Source organism: Syzygium oleosum, unplaced genomic scaffold (assembly GCF_021117445.2).
Source record: "Syzygium oleosum isolate NSW1041296 unplaced genomic scaffold, Sole_v2.1 Sole_v2.17, whole genome shotgun sequence".
In the NCBI taxonomy this organism is placed as follows: domain Eukaryota; kingdom Viridiplantae; phylum Streptophyta; class Magnoliopsida; order Myrtales; family Myrtaceae; genus Syzygium; species Syzygium oleosum.
In genome coordinates this window covers 2759769-2773926 of record NW_026607501.1, presented here as the reverse complement: position 1 = coordinate 2773926, position 14158 = coordinate 2759769, and the positions used below count along the sequence as shown (strand labels likewise).

The 14158-nt window shown below is 39.6% G+C and overlaps 2 protein-coding genes across 5 annotated transcripts in view; both read right to left on the bottom strand.

The window, feature by feature from the left end:
* LOC115676725 (uncharacterized) overlaps positions 1–14158 on the bottom strand; it is a 50973-nt gene that overhangs the window by 33607 nt on the left and 3208 nt on the right. The window contains exons 2-12 of one of the 4 annotated variants that reach the window (XR_008818312.1): positions 14017–14085; positions 13853–13916; positions 13643–13752; positions 13312–13430; positions 13128–13225; positions 12456–12543; positions 12243–12374; positions 11973–12093; positions 6733–6875; positions 5187–5437; positions 3816–3910 (exon numbers count right to left, since the gene is read on the bottom strand). Coding sequence is in view for 3 of the 4 variants with exons in the window: in XM_056319353.1 (XP_056175328.1) it covers positions 5891–5992; positions 6733–6875; positions 11973–12093; positions 12243–12374; positions 12456–12543; positions 13128–13225; positions 13312–13430; positions 13643–13752; positions 13853–13916; positions 14017–14085 (1046 nt within the window). In the remaining variant the exon portion in view is untranslated. Of the gene's footprint in view, positions 1–3815; positions 3911–5186; positions 5438–5848; positions 5993–6732; positions 6876–11972; positions 12094–12242; positions 12375–12455; positions 12544–13127; positions 13226–13311; positions 13431–13642; positions 13753–13852; positions 13917–14016; positions 14086–14158 lie in introns of those variants that run through there. The other 3 variants (XM_056319353.1, XM_056319354.1, XM_056319352.1) reach the window with 3 other exon arrangements.
* Positions 973–3021, bottom strand: LOC115668152 (uncharacterized). Its single transcript, XM_030589649.2, has 4 exons — positions 2686–3021; positions 1943–2031; positions 1422–1501; positions 973–1336 (listed from the first exon to the last, which is right to left on the bottom strand). Exons 2-4 carry the CDS (start codon positions 2009–2011, stop codon positions 1078–1080), a joined length of 408 nt encoding a protein of 135 aa, XP_030445509.1. The 5' UTR covers positions 2012–2031; positions 2686–3021; the 3' UTR covers positions 973–1077.

Genomic DNA, 14158 nt, shown 5'->3' with positions numbered 1-14158 from the left:
AGCGCGCGAGGTCGCGCTGAGGCGCGCGAGCTAAGACGCGCGAGACGTGTGGGTTCTTCTCTGGCCGTGAACAGTAGGCTAGGGTTAGGGCTTAATTTAGGATTAGGATTAGGGTTTTACTGTGGCTCTGATACCATGTAATTTGGTAAAAGAGATCTACTTTATTATTGAGATAAACCAAGTATATATAGGCTTAGGGTTAAGCCTTGATACAAAGACCTAAATACCCTTTCCTAAAATAAACCCAACTTGCTAATTATCTAATAATAAAACTAACAGATATTATTTTCAAGTTTTATTGTCACACTCCTCACTAGTTGAACCAAACTCCATGCATTCCTTCAGCCTGAAGACAGCACCGCTCTGGGCTAGTAACACCTTGAATGTCTTCTCCAATTGTAAGAGCTGACAAATGAGTGATGACTTGATGGCTCTACCAACTGCACTAGAAGCACTTGTATTGGAATAATGAGCTTCAGGAGACAACTGATGCTGTTTTCGTGAGGACTTGCCAGGATTGAAAGCTCCAGCAAGAGTAGAAGGCGCTTCTGTGCAAGATCCATCTCAAATACTCAGCTCTGAAGCTCACCAAGAACTTTCCAAAAGAGTCACAGTCATGTTATACTGATGAGAAAAATTTGCCTCGCAATATTCCATTTACTTGGAGAAGAGGGAATGTTTGTCTAGGAACAACCTGCTGTAAAATCAGGTACTTTGGCTAGTGTTGGCCCTGGTAATTTCGGCACTAAAGTGCATCAGGTATGCTTCTGATAGCTTGTTCCTACCTTGGAACACCCATTTCGATTTGATTATGGATATTATCTTTTTTGCTTAGAAAAAAGGAAACAAAATACTAAATATGACGCACAATAAAAAAATCACAACTAGCAACATAAGAGATCAGCCATCGTATCAAGCCTCACTTGGCTAGCACATTGAAAACTCATTGAATAAGTGGACCTCTCTTATTGTATTTCCATCTCAGCAAACAAGGGGAATAATCTTCTGGAAGAACTAACCCTGTTCAACAGTCTAGGATTTCCTTTCAACGACCAAAATAATAATCCTTTCCAGTGGTTATCTCCGTTTTTTCTTCATTGCTAAAGAGACGGGTGGAGTAATTGCTCTCTTCTTTGCAAAAGCACTTGCTCTGCTTTCTAACTCATCATCAATATCACTATCACCACCTGGATCTCTCGCAGTTGGGCCAGACTCCTCAGCATCTTTTGCAGCTTTTCTTTTTCCCGACTGCAAGTTGGCATACAATTTCCTTTCCACGGGATCATTTGAGGGTCCAGGTCTCATTTGACGTGAAAACTTTGCACCAAGACCAAGTCTATAGGAAGATTTGAATTCGACTTAACAATACTACGACTAGGGAAATATTACATGGGAATATTAAGAAGACAGCCTACACTGACCTAGATGGTCGACCCTCAGATTCTGCCTCTGTTTGCTCGTCCTCAGCAACTTTAGTCATATTATTGACCCACTGTTCAGCCTAAACATAAGCATGTTTCCATCAATAGCAGAAAATAGAAATCGAATGACAAACATGAGCTTTAGAATGAGTCAAAAGTAAAAAATCATCAACCCACAATTAAAACAAAACCAGAATTATTAAATGATATTCATGAGCCCATTGACGCAATGATGATTGTTCACAAAATCCTAATGGTCCATTGTAATAAAGGAGGTATATTTCGTTATCTTCTTGGGTGTAAGTTGGACACAATGGAGTGACCACATTTTGATGATTAATTTTGAACTCCATAATAGCTATAGTACTAAAAAACCCCTCTAGCAATCACAAAAAATTTTCATGAATTAATGGTCATAGGAAATTAGGAATTCAACTATATAGTAAACTGAGACTCGCAATGATTTAGTATACAATTAACAACACTGTTTCATCAACCATGATATATTAAAAGCCCATTACCAGTTTCAAAGCCGTGTCAGATTTGATGATTTGAGGAACTCCAGATTTCTGTGTTGCTTCTCCGCTCATAATGCTCTGTCTGCAGCAGCCTACAGCAACACAAACAAAGAACTACATTATTCCTTTTGGGGCTCATCCTCCATGACAATGCCTGTGAACAATACCGAGACAACACCCAAAAGAGCAAATTCTTCTGTAAGCATGTACGAGAAACATGGAAATAGAACAAAGAGGCAGCAAGACACAACGAACAACCGAAACCGCTGCAGGGATAAGGGTGGATGTAGCCAAGTCGATCAAGGCAGTGGATTGTGAATCCACCACGCGAAGGGGAGACCAGTAGAAATCCTTCTCAATTCAATAGAGAACTTCAGTTGAATACCAAACCACTTGCGAACAGAATATCACAGGAACAAACTATTTACGATTCAATCAGGAATTTTATCAAACAGGTTCCAGGCGTTAAACTACCTCTTGGCCAAACATAAAACCGCACTGAAACTGTAATAACCAAGGCAAATTCAGTGCGCCCAAGGCCTACGTACACACTGAACTACAGGTTACGGAATGTGACAGGAACCATACCCATCGACAAGAGCATCCGAACTCAGCGATAATAGCAACAGATCCAACCTGACAACACTGGACTCCTACTCGGTTCGAAAGAACGATGGAAGAACTTGAGATCATTTCATTCGAACTCGAGATCCTCGGAGATTGTTACTGACATCTAAGATTATTACCTTCGGCGATCGATGACAGAGACGAGCGACGACGATTCAGAGGACCCGCTTCGCGGTCCGAGCAGAGCACGATCGGAGACACGAGCGAGGCACCGGAACCGTATCCGAAGAAGTGAAACTGACCCGCGGCCGACGAGGAGGAGGAACCGCGACGGCGAATCGCCGGAGGTGATGGTGGTGATCGGAGATTGAGCGGCCGTGGAACTAGAGAGGGAAAAGCGAGACCGACAGTGAGTATATTTCGTGATTATTCTGGAGCTTCCGTGACGTTCTTCGTGTCGACCGGTAGAGTTAACTACCAACGGAAGGCAAACCGGTTCTAATCTAACATTGCCAGTAATTACATCGCAACAGGTGATAATGGCATAAGAACTTTGACCAATTTATAATATAATCCCTAAATATTTAATTTATTTAATATAATCCCTAAACTTTAACTTAATATTCAATGTGGTCCCTAAATTTTTAATTTATTCAATATGATTTATGAACTTTTTGTACATGTTTAATGTAATCCATGAATTATATTGAATATTTTTATATGGTTCAGGTACTAAATTGAACATGTAAAAAAAATTTTAAACGACATTGAACAAGTTAAACGTTTAGAGGCCACATTGAACGAATTAAAAGTTCAAGGATCACATTATACATTAGTTTAAAATTCATGGACTATTTGAATCATTTCCCATCCAACTAAGCAAATGTATCAACTAATTGGCAGCGCTTTCGCAAATCGTTTATTTTATCGTTTAAATTAGGAGATTAATCAACCGATGTGATCTTGATTTGCCACGAGCCGTGTTTAGATTGTGATGTGGAGGCACGATTTCAATAAATTGCTCTTGAAATTCGATGCGAACCCTTTCTTTGTTTCATTCACATGCATGAGATCAGACCGCTGCTGATGAATAATCAGACTTCCACATGTGATTAGCAAAATAGAACCATCTAAACGAAATGTCGCGTGAGAACCATCTATCAATATAAGTCTTAGGTCGAAACAAAGAGCGCGAGTGTGAAAGCAGCTTGATATGCCATTCTATTTGTTAATCTCCTAATCATTAAATAACATAACGGTCTCGAACATAGTTCTCAACCTATCTATTGAAGGCAAGGGCAAAAACATAGGTCCAGTAGGAAACCATTGCTGCAACAAGCATACATTGGACGCTGGTTCTCTCTACTCATGAGTTTCGATCTTTTTCATGACCGATAATACAACCTTTCTTAAAAGGGTTAATACCACGAAAAACCCTGAACTGGTACACTTGTGACAGATTTACCCCAAACTATTTTTTTGACCATAAAAAACCCCAAACTGGTACATCTGTGACAATTTTACCCCGAACTATTTTTTTGACCACTAAAAACCCCAAACTGGTACACCTGTGACAATTTTACCCCGAACTATTTTTTTGACCACCAAAAACCCCAAACTGGTACACCTGTGACAATTTTACCCCGAACTAATTTTTTAATATTATTTTTTTTATTTTTCGAATTTTTTTAGTTTTTCTTTTCTTTTCTTTTTCCTTTCCTTTTCTTTTTTTCTTTCCTTCATCTTCATTGGACCAACAATGGATTGTTATATTGTAATTGATACCACAATAACGTGACACGCAACATAAATGCTACATTTTGACCCAAAAAAAACACATAAACGCTAAATGAAAGACTTTCTTTTATATGCATGAATTTTCATGCCAACCACTTTTTTCTACATTTAAATGTCTCGCGAAAAAGGCATTATATTGTTGTCGTGTCTTTCTTATTTTTGGGTGCAAGTGGATAGGCAAACTGTTGGGGTCCAACGTAGGCTTGTTACCTAAGCTTGAAGTACAGCTAATCAACAATTTCTATACGTCTTGCTTGCCAATTTAATTTAACAGATTAATTTACAAAATTAGTATATTTTATATATAAGATGAGAGATATTATATGTGCATGGCGATTCATAAATCAATATGATCACTTGAAATATATAATAAATAAAACGTGAGACATTTAAATGTAGAAAAAAGTGGTTGTCATGAAAATTCATGCATATAAAAGAAAGTCTTTCATTTAGCGTTTATGTTTTTTTTTTGGGTCAAAATGTAGCATTTATGTTACGTGTCACGTTATTGTGGTATCAATTACAATATAACAATCCATTGTTGGTCCAATGAAGATGAAGGAAAAAAAAAAGGAAAGGAAAGGAAAAAGAAAAGAAAAGAAAAACTAAAAAAATTCGAAAAATAAAAAAAATAATAATATTAAAAAATTAGTTCGGGGTAAAATTGTCACAGATGTACCAGTTTGGGGTTTTTGGTGGTCAAAAAAATAGTTCGGGGTAAAATTGTCACAGGTGTACCAGTTTGGGATTTTTGGTGGTCAAAAAAATAATTCGGGGTAAAATTGTCACAGATGTACCAGTTTGGGGTTTTTTATGGTCAAAAAAATAGTTTGGGGTAAATCTGTCACAAGTGTACCAGTTTAGGGTTTTTCGTGGTATTAACCCTTCTTAAAAAAGACAACGAGTGTGTCGGGAAGAAGCGGAAGATAGATACAATATTAGCCAAAACTGCCGTTAATATCTGTCAAAACTTTGTGCTAACATTTTCTGTGCTACCGTGAAAAGTATGATATACACTTTCGAAGCCGAGACAGCCGCCCCCATCTGGCTTACCAGGCCAAACAAAGCCAAACGGATCAGCGCAAGCCCTCAGTGAACTGCAGTTTGTCTTTCATCGGCATTCTCATGCTCAACCTGCCATCAAAAGAATTGGTTTCAGACATTGATATTGGCAGGAGATCCTTCTATAAATCGTACACAACAAAATATAAAGCCCAAGCGCAGAAATAAGAATAAGCTTTTATTATTATTGTTGTTGTTGCTGTTGTTGGCGTTTGAAAAAATATGCATTTTGACATGTCGGACAGAAATCTCAAAGAAGAGTAGGAAAAACTAATTGAATGCCTACACGGGCATTTACTGCTTACAGCAGGGTTAATAATCCTGGACTAACACAGCACTGATTTAGTAACAACCTATGAAAGGAACAAGCCATTTCCATGATGAACTAAAGAAAACAATTTCACATCCAAGTAAATTAAACATAAACAGATGGCCAAAAGAAAAACCATAAATAGAAATTGCCCTCAATCCAATGACAGAAAAACCATAAATAGAAATTGCTCTCAATCCAATGACATACTATATTCATTTTACTATCCTGACTACATGGCACATAGGCACGTGCTCAAGTGTCCCCCTTTCTCTCTTTTTATTCTTCCCCTCAAAACTCCAAATGGAGAACCACACCTGCACAGGTTCGTGCAATGGCAAACCATCCTAAGATGTGTGAATTGTGCCACCCCAGCACACTAGGTGAGATCGAAGGAGACCCAAGCATAAAACGCCGAACCATGCACCTCTTGATAGCCTAATCAAAGTTAACTACAGCCTAATCAAAGCTAACATGAACAGAAATTTTGCTACTGCACCATAAACTATCAAAACAATTTTTGCACAAAACAGTAGTAAGCACCATCCCTTGCATCCTTCACTAGACATCAGCATAGAAAAAGTTGCACATCCGGTCACATTTATATGGCATGATCCTATCAAGACAGTCTCCAAGGAGTGGGTTGAATGGCCTTTGCTACATCTCTCCTCAGGAAAGATGATGTAATCAAAATTATTGGAATCTTAACCTAAAAAGCTTTCATTGCTGCTAAAGAAGGAAATAACCCAAAGAAAAAAACGAAGACTCAACCAAAATCATGATGTATGGGACATTTGATGAGAAAATATTGGAAAAGGATGCATGTTGGTCATGATACGATACCACCCTCGTATTAAAGATTACCTAACACTTCTGCACAAAGTGATTTCCATGTAAAAAAAACAGCTGAACTATAAATTTGTCACTACTTACAGAAAATTCTCATTCCTTGGCAAAGCTGAACTTAAAATTTGTAACTACTAATACAAAACACATGCTTATCATTACCCAACTTTATATCGACAGCAGATCTGCAAATCTAAAATGATGCACTCACCTCAACGAGAACCTTAGCTCTTTTCTTGGGCTTAGAACCAGCATCGCCTTTCTCAACTTTCCTTAAAGCCAAGGAGGATTCTTTTCTTCCCCTCTTCCGATCAGCTTCTGCATCATCATCTTCATCACCATCACCGTCTTCATCTGAACCAAAAATAATTAGCTCCGCTACTTGGGTCCAGGAAGCATATAAATCCTCTAGGAAATTCTCATCTCACATGATTTTAAAGGGAATGAAGAAAAGCAAAATGTAAATGCAGCAAGAAACTGTAATTTGGTAAAAGAGATCTACTTTATTATTGAGATAAACCAAGTATATATAGGCTTAGGGTTAAGCCTTGATACAAAGACCTAAATACCCTTTCCTAAAATAAACCCAACTTGCTAATTATCTAATAATAAAACTAACACTCCCCCTCAAGTTGGGGCATACATATCAAAAAGACCTAACTTGCTGCAAATATATGAAACTCGTCCACGCCGTAGAGGTTTCGTGAAAATGTCTGCTAATTGCTCCTCAGACCGTGTATGTACCAGCTGTATATCACCACAATTCACCTTTTCCCGAACAAAGTGACAATCAATCTCTATATGCTTAGTTCGCTCATGAAACACTGGATTACTAGCAATATGAATGGCAGATTGATTGTCACAATGGAGAGTAGACGATCCTGCCATATGTAATCCAATCTCAATCAACAACATACGAATCCACTGAAGCTCACTTGTAACGTTAGCCATAGCACGATATTCTGCTTCTGCACTAGATCGAGAAACAACTGATTGTTTCTTACTCTTCCACGACACAAGATTACCTCCAAGGAATACACAGTACCCTGATATAGACCGGCGATCTACAGGACAACCAGCCCAATCTGCATCAGAGTATCCTGTCACCTCCAAAGAGTCTGGCTCAGAATAACCAGCTACATTAAGATGACCCCGATTATGGAATACAAGCCCTTGACCTGGGGCTCCCTTCAAATATCGTATAATATGTAAGACAACTTGCCGGTGAGTAGTACGAGGAGAGCTCATGAACCGACTCACCACACTAACAAAGAAATGAGATATCCGGACGAGTAATGGTAAGATAATTCAACTTGCCTACCAACCGACGATATTTTTCTGGATCATGAAGAAGCTCCCCGTGTTCGTTATCAAGCTTCACCCCAGGGTCCATAGGTGTATCACCAGGCTTAGCATCGTGCAAGCCCACCTCCTTAAGAATATCAATGGTGTACTTTCTCTGAGAAAGAGCAATACTATCACCAGTATATGCAACTTCGATACCGAGAAAATATCGAAGTAGACCTAAGTCTTTAGTATTAAACTCCTTTTGTAGAAACTGCTTGAGTCGTTTTATGCCTTCAACATCACTCCCAGTAACAATGATATCATCAACATAAACAACCAGAATAACATACCCCTTCAAAGATGACATACTAAATACGGAATGATCCACATTGCATCGATGCATACCAAAACTGGTAACAGCATCACTAAAACGACCGAACCAAGCACGAGGAGACTGCTTTAGTCCATATAGAGCTTTACGCAATCGGCATACCTTCTCCCCCTGAGCAACAAACCCGGGTGGTTGCTCCATATAAACCTCTTCTTGAAGATCCCCATGAAGGAACGCATTTTTAACATCAAGCTGATGAAGAGTCCACTTAAAACGAGCAGCCAAAGAAATAATGACACGAACAGAAGGAATTTTAGCCACTGGAGAAAAAGTCTCGTCATAGTCAATGCCATAATTTTGAGTATAGCCCTTCGCAACAAGACGCGCCTTTAAGCGCTCAACAGAACCATCAGGATGATATTTAACAACAAATACCCACCGACAACCTACCAATTGCTTGTCAGGAGGTAAAGAGACAAGTTCCCAAGTCTTGTTGTGTTGTAGTGCAGCCATTTCTTCCTCCATAGCACGAGCCCAACCTGGATGAGCTAAAGCTTCCTGCACACTATTGGGCACAGACACAGATGCGAGAGACGACACAAATGATGACATTTGAGGAGATAAATTATGATAAGACACAAAATGAGCAAGAGGATACCGAGATCGAGTACGGTGTGCAACAGGAGAGTCAACTGGAGGTGATGGAAGAGGATCAGAAGCCGGGGCCGGAGATAGTGGTGAGGCGTCTGCTGATGGAGAGTCATGATTCCAAGCACGGCGAGGACCACGTGTATAGACTGTAGTGGCCGAGATGAACTTGGATTTGATGGAACAACAATAGAGAAGAGACATATGGTGATTCTGCTGGAGATATAGGTAGGGGAACTAACAATGTTTGAGAAGGTGAGGAAGACGGTGCAGGACAAGAAACATTACCAAAAAATGTCCGATCCTCGAAGAAGGTAACATCAGCAGAGACGTACTCTCGACGAGAAGTAGGATTATAACAAACATAACCCTTTTGGGTACGAGAGTAACCAACGAAGACACATTTTTCAGCACGGGGAGATAATTTGTCTAGGCCAGGAGACAACTGATGGACAAAACAGACACAACCAAAAATACGAGGACGAATAAACCATAAAGGTTGATTAGGATGAAGAAGAGTAAAAGGAACAGCTCCCTTTAACACGTAAGATGGAAGACGATTAATAAGATGACATGTTTGTACGAATAGCATAGCTCCAAGTAAGATTTAGGTACATGTGTATGAAGAAGAAGACACCGGGCAACATCGAGTAAATGACGATTCTTACGTTCAGCAACTCCATTTTGTTGTGGAGTGTGAGCGCAAGAACTCTAATGTAAAATACCACGAGATTCAAGGAAAGGAAGAAAGGTGGAAGAAGAAAAATACTCACGAGCATTATCTGTACGTAAGCATTTAACAGGATATCCATACTGAGTAGTAACTTCATTGTAAAATTGACGAAAGGAGTGAAATACCTCAATACGATCTTTTATTAAATATAACCAAGTGGTACAAGTACAATCATCAATGAAAGTGACAAAATAACGAAAACCAAATGAAGACTCTCGACTAGGACCCCAAACATCAGAATGAACTAACTCAAATGGTTGAGAAGCACGACTCAAAACACGGGGTGGAAAAGACACACGATGATACTTTCCCAACTGACACGTTTCACAATCAAACTTAAGACTCGATCTAGACACAAAAGGAAAATGACAAAGTGTATCTGTTGACGGATGACCCAGACGACAATGCAACCGATAAGAGTCATCCACGGCCTTCTTTCCGAATAGTAGCGATGGCGAAAACAATCACGGGGTCTAGAAGATACAATCCACCAGCCTCACACCCACCACCTATCCGGCGTCCAGTCTTCCGATCCTGGAGGACACATGAAGATGGAGAAAAGGTGATATTGCAATCAAGATCACGAGTAATGGAACTGACAGATAACAAACTATAAGGGAATCGAGGAATATGGTAAACAAAAGGCAAAGATATGGAGGAATTCAATGACACACAACCTGTACCAGCTACTTGAGATTTTGAACCATCTCGCTAAGGTGATCAAGTGGAAGGAGTAGAAGAAGATGAAGTAAGAAGACGCGAATCACCGGTCATATGATGAGTGGCACCGAATCAATAATCCAAGGACTAAGTGTATCTCGTAGTGGCTAAGAGACAAGTACCATCATTATGTTGTGCCAAAGTAGCAACAGGAGCTGAAGAACCACCAGGTTGTCGCGCTCTAATCAGCTCATCATATTCTGCACGAGTCAACTGCACAGTACTCCTGATTCGAAAGCTTCAACTATGTCAGATAATAGTGCTATGGTGGCTCGTGGTAATCAAGGAGTTCGTGGTCGTGGCAATTGGAGTACAAGTAACTTTAATCATGGTCGTGGCCGCACTATTCCGGGTCGAGGTGTTCCTCGAGGTGGTAGTACTGCTAGTGCTAGTGGAGGTCGTTTTTGTACTCATTGTCAGTTGGCTGGACACACTATTAACTATTGTTATGATCTCCATCCTGAGTTGCAGGGTTTACAGGCTTCCATTGATATTGAGCCTCGGTCTTCTTCATCTGGATCAGCCTCCAGAGCGCGACTCAGCGCCTCTTCCAGTGATGTGATTCGCAAAGAGAGGCAACAGATGTGAAGAAATTTTTGGTCATGTTCCTGTTGCTTCTCTACTGATCTGTCTTGGTTATGGGATTTTTTGCTCGTGTTTCTCTGCTGTCTTGCACTGTCTGATGTGAAGACGTTGTTTTTAATTAAAGTGTAGTGGTGGTTGATGTGGTGAGCAGATCTGGTTGATGTGGTAGTGGAAGTTGGTGTGGTGACTTGTAGTGTGATTGATAGTTGCTGTTGGTGGTGTTCACATTTTTTTTTAGTGGATTTGGTGACAATCTGATAGATTACAGTGTTCTCTTTTTAATTGGTGGATATGTCTACTGATTCAGTAACTTCGGATGTTTGTTCAGGGGTGACTACCCCGACTATTGCTACTGGTTCCTTTGGTATGAGTGGTTTACACACCACATTAGTAAAGTTGGATGGCACGAATTACCCGAGTTGGTCAATGGCCCTTTCTACTTTTATTTATGCTAATCGCCAATCTAGGTGGCTCCATGAACCACCACCTGAGGATTCAGCTAATTTAGAAGAATGGAGGGTCACCGACGCGCGCGTGCGTACTCTTGTGGGGAAGTATGACTGATTCTATTCGTCCTCTTTTTATGGATTGTATGACAGCTCGTGAGGTGTGGTCCAAATGCACTTTACTTTATTCGGACAGAATAATATGAGTCGAGTATGTGATATGTGGGAGGCATTATTTGAGGCTAAAATTGGTCCTTCCGGATTGGCAGAATACTATGCTCGTTTTACTTCTTTGTCTCAGCGACTCCGGTCTCATCTTCCACCAGCCACAACAGTTACTCAGATGCAGCAGAGAGAGAAGCAGACATGCTGGTGGTCCTCTTTCTTCGAGGTCTTGGTCCAGATCACAGTGCCCTAAGACAGCAGATTACTTCTCTGGGCACCCTTCCTTCCATAGAGGAAGTATATTCTCGAGCTGCTCTGATACCATGTAATTTGGTAAAAGAGATCTACTTTATTATTGAGATAAACCAAGTATATATAGGCTTAGGGTTAAGCCTTGATACAAAGACCTAAATACCCTTTCCTAAAATAAACCCAACTTGCTAATTATCTAATAATAAAACTAACAGAAACCATAAAGAATGGGGAAAAAAAGACAAAAGCTCTTGAAAAAAAATGTATCTAGGTATAGAAAGAACCTTCGCCATTGTCACCAATTGCACGAACTCTATTCATTGCAAGACAGCCAAAATCTTCAATATCATCTTCTAGTTCTTCCTCAAGTTCGTCGTAACCTTCCACATACTCTATCTCAGGTTCCTGCTCATTCCAGAATAACGATTGCCTAATCATCAAATGAACTCTAGCAAGAAGTAAAACTTCTACGTATTTCATACAGAAATACTGTTCTAACGGAGCCATATGTACCTTCTCAAACAACAAAAGTAGCATGTGGTCATATAGTATACCTCCTCTTCATCTTCATCGGCAGCCTGCAATGAATCCATCTCAAGGACTTTTTCGTACTCTTTGACGGGGTAATTGTAGATATCACCATACACTCCTTTCCTTAGGCGTTCTAATAGCTCTTTCTCAATACTCTGCAGCAGAGCCAACAATAAGTAAAAATCTTGGTTAATAGAATGGGTGAAACCATGGGTATAAAGGTGAACCCAACAAACCTTTTCCAAAACTGCCGCCTTTTCTGCTTTTTCCTCCCGTCTAGCCTCTCTCTTCTTTTCTTTCCTCGGTGTTGTCATAATCTTTTCCCTATTAGCAAAGAAAGGCACATTGAAGTATAAAGCTGAAACAGAGGAGATGGCCCAAAGGACCTATCCAGACATCAGTAATAGCAATGTCCACTGTGTGTTCTTGAACAAGGAGGTTTCACAAATGCAAATGCAACGACCTCATGAATTGCAATTTTACAATCATGATATAAGCATGAGGCAACACATAATTTATGTACAATATAGAAACTTTAGAGAAAATAAACATAGTGCTAAAATCGACATAAGAGAGCTGTAGAGAAACCTTACTAAGAGAACTGTAGATAAACCTAGAAATATTAGCTGCTAAAGACAAAATTGTTTGACAAGAGATTCGTATTCCCAAATCTGACGCATAAACATTCACTTGAACAAATAGTTCTTTTTCATTCACATCTGAGGCAACGACATGCAGAGTTGAAAGTCAGAGCAACGGAAATTCTAGATGACACGCAACTATAATAGCCATATTACTGTTTAAATTGAGAAGTGCCATCAAATAGCAAAACAGAACATTAAGAGATATAGTTTATCATGAAAACACATTCTATGATAGAGCAGCCAAATGCATGAAGGGGATTGAACCTAGTTTTCAGAGCAAGCTTCCTCATTCGGATGCGCATTTGAGTCATTTTGGTCAACCTTTGCTTGGTCTTATGAACAAGAAACTTCGGCCAATACATCTGCCAACAGAGGATTCAAAGCAATTAGTGAAATGCCAGAACAAAGCAAAACAATCTGTTACACTGCAAAGTTAAATTGCCAATACCAGATGCTTATCAATAATCTCAAGGGCCTTCTCATAATTTCTCGGCAGTTTCACTCTTTCCCACAATTTGTCAGGCATGTGAGCCCTTTCTATTGATTTCATATACAAGTAAAAGACACCTGCATAATAGAAAAAAAAAAACATATACTTGGAGATTAGTTTAAAATCAAAACAGAATGCATTCAATTGCTGACCCGAAGCTGTCAAAATAACTTTGGAACTGGAAATCTCATGTCAAATCAGTTTTTTGTACCATATACAATTAAGGATTTGGAAAGACATGGCAGAACTAAAAAGAAGCCCTGTCATGAGAACAGTTAAAACATAGTACCGTCATGGTCACGGATAGTAGCATAGCGGCTGTTAGCTAGAGGGCAGGAGCTCCTATTACAAATCCCTGTTACATTGTATTCATTTCGACAAAATATTCCAGTGGTAATCCTGCGAGATCAAATTAGAAGCAAATAAAGGTGATTATTGCCCAAATTGGCAAGGAGAAGTAACATGATAAGGTGAGATCATTTCGGATTAATCTACTCACTTGGCCATATAACTACAATGGTTGTGCCGTATGACTTGCCAGATAACCTCATCGTGCTGCATCTCTGACAGATAATTGGTTCTCCAACCCGATTATCGAGTTGCTCGATTAGCTTTGAAATTTAGTGTATGAGGTTCTTCAGTATTAACTTTTTAGCACCTCACCTTGTTGTCGGAGGCCAAGAAACCTGCAAGGGCAGATATGCCCTTCTATTGGTAGATCACAACGGAGTCCTTGTATTAAGGTTGAATAGCTGAGTTGAGTGGACAAAATCAGATAATCGAACTTGACTCAATTCAAATACTC